Source organism: Coffea arabica, chromosome 8e, assembly GCF_036785885.1.
Source record: "Coffea arabica cultivar ET-39 chromosome 8e, Coffea Arabica ET-39 HiFi, whole genome shotgun sequence".
Taxonomy (NCBI): Eukaryota; Viridiplantae; Streptophyta; class Magnoliopsida; order Gentianales; family Rubiaceae; genus Coffea; species Coffea arabica.
In genome coordinates, this window is record NC_092324.1 from 8,245,679 (window position 1) to 8,253,272 (window position 7,594).

Here is a 7,594-nt window from a genome sequence, read left to right on the forward strand (position 1 = left end):
ATCTGAAAAATTGGATTTTCTCGATCCTCATACAAAATAATGTGAACTAAAAGTTCAAAAAATTCTTCATTTGTAGAAAATTATATTTATCGATTCCAGAAGATTCATTAAATCAACTATTCCTGCAGGAAATACTCTGGCTAAGATTGATGTCCCTAAAGGACATGTTCAAGTGCTACAAATAAATTAAGGTCGGCCTATCTAAATAAGGCATAAATTGATTTCAAATATCTCCGGAGATTAAATAAATATCATGACAAAATTTAACATCTTGAAGAGGTTGCTCCTGAAGAGCAAATTCCTAAAGAGAATGAAATCATAGAAAATTTAATTGGAGTCTAATGAAATGTAACACATGATATTATAGAAGTTGATGAGGATCATGAATCTAGATCGGTTGATGAATGTCGGAATAGAAATGATTGGCCAAAGTGGAAAAATGCGATCCAATCTGATTGGATTTATTGGTTAAAAGAAAAGTTTTTGGACTTGTAATCCAAACACCTGAAGGTGTAAAATCAGTAGCTCAAGAATTTTCACAAAGGTCTGTATTTGATTATGATGAAACGTATTCACCTGTAATGAATGCTATCACATTTAGATATCTTGTGAGTTTTGCAATACATGAAAAATTAGATATGCATCTAATGGATGTCGTTAATGCATATTTATTTGAGAATCTTGAAAATGATATTTATATGAGAATTTCCGAAGAATTCAACATGCCTGAAGCATGCAAATCAAATTCTAAAGATATTTATTTTATTAAATTACAAAGATCTTTGTATGGATTTAAAACAATTTGGACGTATGTAGTATAACTGCCTCAATGAATGTCTAACAAAAAAGGTTATACCAATGATCCAATATGTCCATGTGTTTTTATCAAGAAAAATGGATCAAAATTTGTGATAATTGTTGTATATGTTGATGATCTAAATCTGATTGGAACTCCTGAAGAGATTCAAAATAATGTTGAATATTTGAAAAAGGATTTTGAGATCAAGAATTTTGGAAAAACAAAATTCTACCTTGGTTTACAAATTAAGCATTTGAAAAGTGAATTTTTTGTCCACTAAACTGCATATATCCGGAAGGTATTAAAGCGATTTTATATGGATAAGGCACATACATTAAGTACTCCAATGGTCGTTAGATCATTAGATCCTAATAAGGATCCTTTTAGACCGCCAGAGCAAGATGAAGAGATACTTGGTCCTGAAGTACCATATCTCAGTGCAATTGGCGAAGAATATTGGTATGCGACGATTAAAAGATCTCAAATGATATTTGCATCAAGGGGAGAAATTAATATACATGAATAGTGTACTCTTTTTCCTTCACTAGAATTTTTGTCCCGATGGGTTTTCCCTTAGTAAGGTTTTAACGAGACATGTTCTTTGTGTAATGGACATCCAAGGGAGAGTGTTATGAAACAATTTAAAGTGTGGATGTCCCTTTGTATTCCCAAGAGAATTAATTCATGATTTATGGCTATATTATGTATAGAAGTTGCAATCCATAAATCTACTCATATAGTGGAGAAACCATTTCATAAGTTTCTTCATATTCTTGTAATAGTGGGTGTTTAATAGGATTGATGTTCCTTTAATCTTGTAGTACCTATATATAGAGGTATATTGACATCCTTTGGATGACTTTTTGTATTAGTTGGAATATAAGAATATTATTCTCTCTTTCTCTACTCATTTCTCTAATATTTCAATTCCTATTATAATAGTTTATTTTATTAGTTTTACAACATATATCAAAATGTGGGGGACTATTGGCATCGTTTTCCACAAAAAAGAAATATTCCATCTTTTATTTAACTTTATATTTATTTCACTTTCTGATATTCTATACAACCAATATATAAGAACATTTATTTCATTGCATAAAAACTCTAGAATTTTAAAGAAGAAAAACTTTAGAAATTTTTTTAATGAAGGAAAAACTCTAAAAAATTTTGCACTAAAATTATTGTAACAAAAGCCAAAGTCCTCTCATTGAAATTTGTAAGATTTTTTTTATGGACAATAACAATCATTTTTTGAATTAAGAAGTAATTATCAATATCACCATTGGTATTTTTCCTCCTATTATTCTGGAAAATAAATGGGGAAAAATATCTCCGGACCGACCGGACCCCACAAAAAGGAAAAGAACCTTAAGGGACCCCACAATTTCGGATCTTTTATCCGACCCGAATGCAATCTCACGCGACCCGCCAAACACGTGGCCTACAATCTCGCATCTCCTGTCTATCTTCTCTTTCCTTCTTTTTCCTAAAAATTTTCCATCCGAAGGCCCGGATTTTCCGATGCTGATCTCCGGTCGCCGGGGACAATTCTCCGATCATTTTCCCGTATAAGTATCTACATCACAAATTTTTTATTCGTTTTTGAATCAAATTTATATTACGTGCATGGCTCCTTTAGACGACGAAGATGAAAGCCTTGCTCGCTTCCTCGAATCGGAAGTCCTCTCCGAATTCTCCGATCAGGTAGTTAAATTTATGCTTATATTGGTGTGAAATTTCTTAAGTTTATGAAAGTGATGTTATTTTCGAATTTTAAGATAATTATAGAATCAGTTAATTGGGGCTTGTTTGGTATTTTTGCTGTATTGAAGGTACGGATGGAGAATATGTCAGCTTAATTTTCCTATCGATCGGATAAGATTATTGCTAAATGATTGCAATTTTCTGATTCAGGAATTTTGTTTGGCGAGCCTGCTTACTTTTATTTGACAATTTTTTTAAAAAAAATTTCACTTTCAAAATGAATTTTGAGGTTTTGCCCTCTGCAGCGGCTACAATGTCTGAAAATAGTGAAGCTTATTTGCAAATTTTTTTTACTTCTTTTTTTTTTTTGTTGGAAAAATCAATTTTTTCAATATTAGATTTTAGAACAATAAAAAGTTTAACAAAATTGCATTTTTATCATTTGCCTGCAGGAAAAAAAAAGGTTAGTATATGTTCTTGAAGTTATAGAAAAAAAAAAAAAAGAGAAGTTGAAGCTTGTGTCATAATTGTTAATTTCGGTGTTATTTCGTTGTGTCACGTAAAGCAATAGACTTTTTAGTCTTTATAGTAGCTTAGTGAAGCAATATGATATGCATCATGTTTTTGATCGATTTTCTCTTGCTACTGTTAACTTTGAAGAGTAAATGTTATATTTTTTTCGACTGAGTGAAGATTTATGTGATTAAAGTGAAAATTTATGCGGTTAAAGTCTATGATTTTGGACTTCTAATAACAAGACATGCATCCTTGTGTGTGTTAAGTGTGAGGTTACATGGGTATTCGTCATGGTTGACTCATTGATCTATTTTCAGGAGGATGAAAAGAGGGAAGAGAAGCTTGAGGAAGAGGATGATGATGGAGTTGTAAAGAGAATGCTGGTTGTGGAGGATGACTATAGTGATGAGGTAGAAGAGGAGAGTGATGCAATAAGAAAGCTAATTGAGGAGGATGACATTAGTGAAGAGGTGGAGATGAGGAAGGAGGAGGAGGAGAATGAGGAGGAGGAGGAGAAGCAAGTAAACAAAATGCTCATTGAGGAGGGTGGTATTAGTTGTGAGGATGACGAAAAGGAGGGAGAAGAAAGAGAAGTAAAGAAAAGGAGAATAGAGGAAGTTGATAATCATAATGAGGGGCAGTCCATGATATTGTCATCATGCCAATTTTTGTCAGCAAATGAATTGGTAGCTGCATCGTTGCCTTCTAAGAAGATTGGAACTGCTACAGATGTCAATAATAGTGGAAGTAGTAGTGAGAGCAGACCGGTGCCTTGGAGGGTGGAGACAGGGGATTTGAGTAAAGTTCCTCCTGAGTTGTTCCGTCACATTCTTAAGTTTCTCTCCTCCGAGGTACTTGTAGTATGTGCACCTGTTCTATCTTATATTTCTTTTCCTTGCTCAATAAGGAAGTTATTTTTTTTGTGGCAATTGGATGCAGGATCTTGTTGCATGTTCTTTGGTGTGTAGATTCCTCAATCTTGCTGCTTCTGATGAGTCCTTGTGGCGCCGCCTGTGAGTACTTCCATTCTGTATGTGGAGTGTGATTATTGGTTGGTTTGGCTAAACTTCTGCAGATTCTTTCTGTTTGGTTGAGATTTAACAACCTTATTTCTATGTGTGTTTATGAGTTTGAGATGAGCTTATAATAGTCAGGACTAGCTATAATTTTATTCACATGTATATCTGTTTGCAAGAGAAGTTAATGCTTGATTGATTGTACATGGATTTTTGTAGGTATTGGATGCGGTGGGGTCTTTTGCCACCCAAGAAGTTGCGAGAATTTGCCTGGAAAAAGCTTTACATTCAGGTGTGTTCTGACACAAAATCAATTTTTCTGTTGTTCTATATGAGCTTGTCAAGGCTACCTCATTATATTGGTTAGTGGGAGGCTATTTGCTGTTTGGTCTAAAATGTTAGGTCATTGCTTTAAAAGGAATAGTTATACCGAAGAATTTGCTATAGGTGATAGTTCGCTTAAAGTACTTTGATAGTGTGTTTGCAATAGCATTTATTTGTAGCTGCAGGATGCATAACATGATAGGCATTGTTACACTTCTTTACAAAACTATAAATGATTAGATGAACAAAAGCATCTTAAATGTGAACTTTTATTTTATCTTTTTTTTTTTTTTGTGTTTTTCCAGAGAGATGAAGAGGACATGGTAGAGTTAGTTAGGAACTGCCCATCTGAATTTAAAGAGTATTACATACAAATGCAGGCAGCGAAAAGAAGCCAAGCACCTCTTCCTTCTCAGGTATAAAGGGATTACTCTCCTTGAATTGTTGGCTTGGACAGGAGATAGTTGAACTGATTTGATGAACAAATTTGTACGCTACGTCTCTCCGTGTGTTCTTTCTTTTTGTTTGTTTATTTTCTTATTTGAATAAGAATTTTATTGTTAAGAAGTTGAAGCTATGGTTGTTTCTCTAGAAGGATTTACCCTTTTGCTGGATAGATGCATTTCTAATATATTTCAGCATGATGGTATCTGCAATACCTTAGAAGTCTTAAGCTAATGATCCTGTTGCCCGTATCCTACAATTTAAAAAATTAAAATATAAAAGAGAATATTCTATATTGGAGTACATTTATTTTTTCAACTGAAAATAGAGGAGAAAAATATTGAAAGAGGGAAAAAAAATTGAGCTTTGCATTTATGCAAAGACAAACTTTCTTCCTTGAATACCTTGTTAATCTAGAGAATCTTAGACATTGTTCCTAGTATTATAGTTTCGCCTATTTGGTCTAGCTTTTCTTCCAGACAAATCTACTTCTGTGTGGTTCTCCTCTAAACGGCATTGAATATTTTTGCTTACATGACTTTGTTTTTGAGAGGGGGCTTTGTTCAGCATGGTATGATCTTGACTAAATGATATCCTTGGTACTTGATTTTCAATTTGGGCTGCTTGAGTTGTTTCTAAACAGACGCAATAATTTCAACTACTATTTGGTGTTTGATCTATAGGTGCTTGATGATCAGATAATTATTGACAAGACTGTCACTGATCAAGTTTCTACATGGAAGAGTAGTAGAGGCCTGACTGATAAGGTGGTTGTAAATCATGCTTGCTCTGGGGAAACATGTACCTATTATCAAATTGGAGATGTTTTTGTTTGTGAGAAGACTGGAAATGTACATGGTAAGTTGGCAAATCTATTAAAGAGTTCCACTTATGTGATTCTTGGATTTGGAATAATCAGGGAGCCAATTAGTTCTTTAAGATTTTTATGCGATTATGCAGTGTGTGACGATACTTGCAAAGAAGTTGTTGCTGATCCTGCAAATGAGCTTCTTGTTTGTACCATTTCTGGCCGATGTTTTGACAGATTACTCTCTCCATCTGAAATGGAACCAGATGCTGTAAGCAATTTTCCTTTTGTTTTGTTTTTAGTTTTATTTTCTAACTTTTACTGCTTGCAGTTATTTGCTTCACTTTCCTCAAATGCATGGACTTAAAAAGATGTCACGCTAACATCTAAACCAAATGATCAATGATTTACCTTTAAGTTTTTCTTCTACAAGTTAATCGTTGCAACAAGAATGCCATTGGCTAGGCTAAGTAAGCCAAGTCCTTTCCTCCCCAGGTCCCGTCCCCTCTTCTCCTTCCTAGCTTATAAAAGAAAAGAAACATGACTGAATTAGGTGAAACATTATTCCGGAGGCCTACTAAAAATAGCCCTCAATTGAGTGTTTGTATCTCATTTTCTGCTTTGAGTACCCACTGTTTGAGAAGGTCATGCAGTTAAGTAGTCTGTGAATTCAAAATGCCAAGTAATTTTTTTGTTGTTTTTTTGTTTTGGGTGGGGTGGGGTTGGTTTGGGGGTGGGGCGGCAATTTGTCTAACTAGTAACAAGGGTGTAAAGTGGTAAGAAAAAGGTTGTGACAAAGTCAAACTGGGGGTAGACCCCCCCCCCCCCGCCAGCTTCGGATATTGCATCACTGGGGCATTGTAATGCTTCACAAAGACACATAGTAGTAGTTTTTTTGTTGTAGTTGTTTTGAATAATTGATATTGGCACATGTAGATCATTTTGGTAGCTGTAGATTGTCTCCCTCAGTTGCTAAGATGGTGTCTCTGGTAGATGGATTTCTAGTTTATTATCTTCCCAGGTGATGCTTATTTTACTTTTCTTTTTGTTTTTTCTGCTTAATTTATAGGAACTGCAACAAGGTGGTGTGACAGATGAAGCAGAGCCATTTTGGGGGTCTGGGCGATTTGGTGCGATTCTTTTTTTTTTTTTTTTTCCTTATGATTGTATTTTCTCATCCGTAAAATGTCCAATACTAATTGTTGCTGACATAAATGTGTTGCGTTTCAGCTCGGGCTTACCAACTGGGATATAATTGTGCTGATGAGAAGGAACTAGAAGCTACTTTGAGGTTTTGCTGATTTATCTAGCTAGATTTTCTCCATACTTCATATAGCACACAAATGATATGATTCATCTTGGAAAAGTTGTTATATTTTGTTGAGATGATATATCATTAGATACCATAAGAGCTGATCATGGAGATTGGAAATGTAACTTAGCTGTAGACAAGAAGATGCTTGCTTCTTTCTCAAGACCTCTCTCATCTCTCTCTGAAGAAGCCCCTTTCCCGGGGAATTGGGTTTGTGTCTTCTTACCCTGGGTGTTGGGTTTGTATCTTTGTGGCTTGTGGCTTGGGCTACCTTTTGACCTTTCCCTGATGAATGGAGTAGCCCTTTTTAATTATTGTGGAGCATAGTTATTTTATGCTGCAGCCTGAATGGTTTTGCATCTTTTAATATTTTTTTTAATGAATAATACAATGAACGGCTATGATTGCACGTGCATCAATTAACGACATTGTTCTCTATAAACGCCATCGTTTCACAAAAGCCCAAATCCTTCCCAAGTCGAAGTCCCTAGAATATCATTTATTGGCTAAGAACTATGCATTAATTGGTAGTTTTGCTGCTGGTTACAAAGTAACTTGTTTTTATCTAATTCTAAGAATATATGATGGAACATGTTTCAAATCTGACTCTTTTCTTGCTAGAGAAAAATGGCAAAAAAAAAAAAAATTGTGTACGTTGGCCGCAAAGC

At 34.6% G+C, this 7,594-nt stretch overlaps 1 protein-coding gene across 2 annotated transcripts; it reads left to right on the forward strand.

Annotated features, from left to right (window-relative positions):
- The first annotated feature begins 2,203 nt into the window (after positions 1–2,203).
- Positions 2,204–7,240, forward strand: LOC113702728 (F-box protein SKIP31). 2 transcript variants are annotated; one of them, XM_027223855.2, is made up of 9 exons: positions 2,204–2,506; positions 3,340–3,873; positions 3,962–4,035; positions 4,258–4,330; positions 4,668–4,778; positions 5,490–5,664; positions 5,767–5,885; positions 6,684–6,744; positions 6,845–7,240. In XM_027223855.2, the coding sequence occupies exons 1-9, from the start codon at positions 2,429–2,431 to the stop codon at positions 6,913–6,915; spliced, it is 1,296 nt and encodes a 431-aa protein (XP_027079656.1). In that variant the 5' UTR covers positions 2,204–2,428; the 3' UTR covers positions 6,916–7,240. The 2 variants fall into 2 exon arrangements, with proteins under 2 accessions (XP_027079656.1, XP_027079657.1); XM_027223856.2 differs by having other exon boundaries at positions 2,285–2,506; positions 5,747–5,885; positions 6,845–6,980.
- Positions 7,241–7,594: the final 354 nt, after the last annotated feature.

What these genes read in the sequence shown, in the direction of transcription:
- LOC113702728 (XM_027223855.2), top strand. Translation starts at nt 2,429, where the DNA reads ATGGCTCCTTTAGACGACGAAGATGAAAGCCTTGCTCGCTTCCTCGAA. An exon ending in GAGTCCTTGTGGCGCCGCCT is followed by an intron (nt 4,036 to 4,257) that starts GTGAGTACTTCC and finishes GGATTTTTGTAG; the next exon opens with GTATTGGATGCGGTGGGGTC. An exon ending in CTGAAATGGAACCAGATGCT is followed by an intron (nt 5,886 to 6,683) that starts GTAAGCAATTTT and finishes CTTAATTTATAG; the next exon opens with GAACTGCAACAAGGTGGTGT.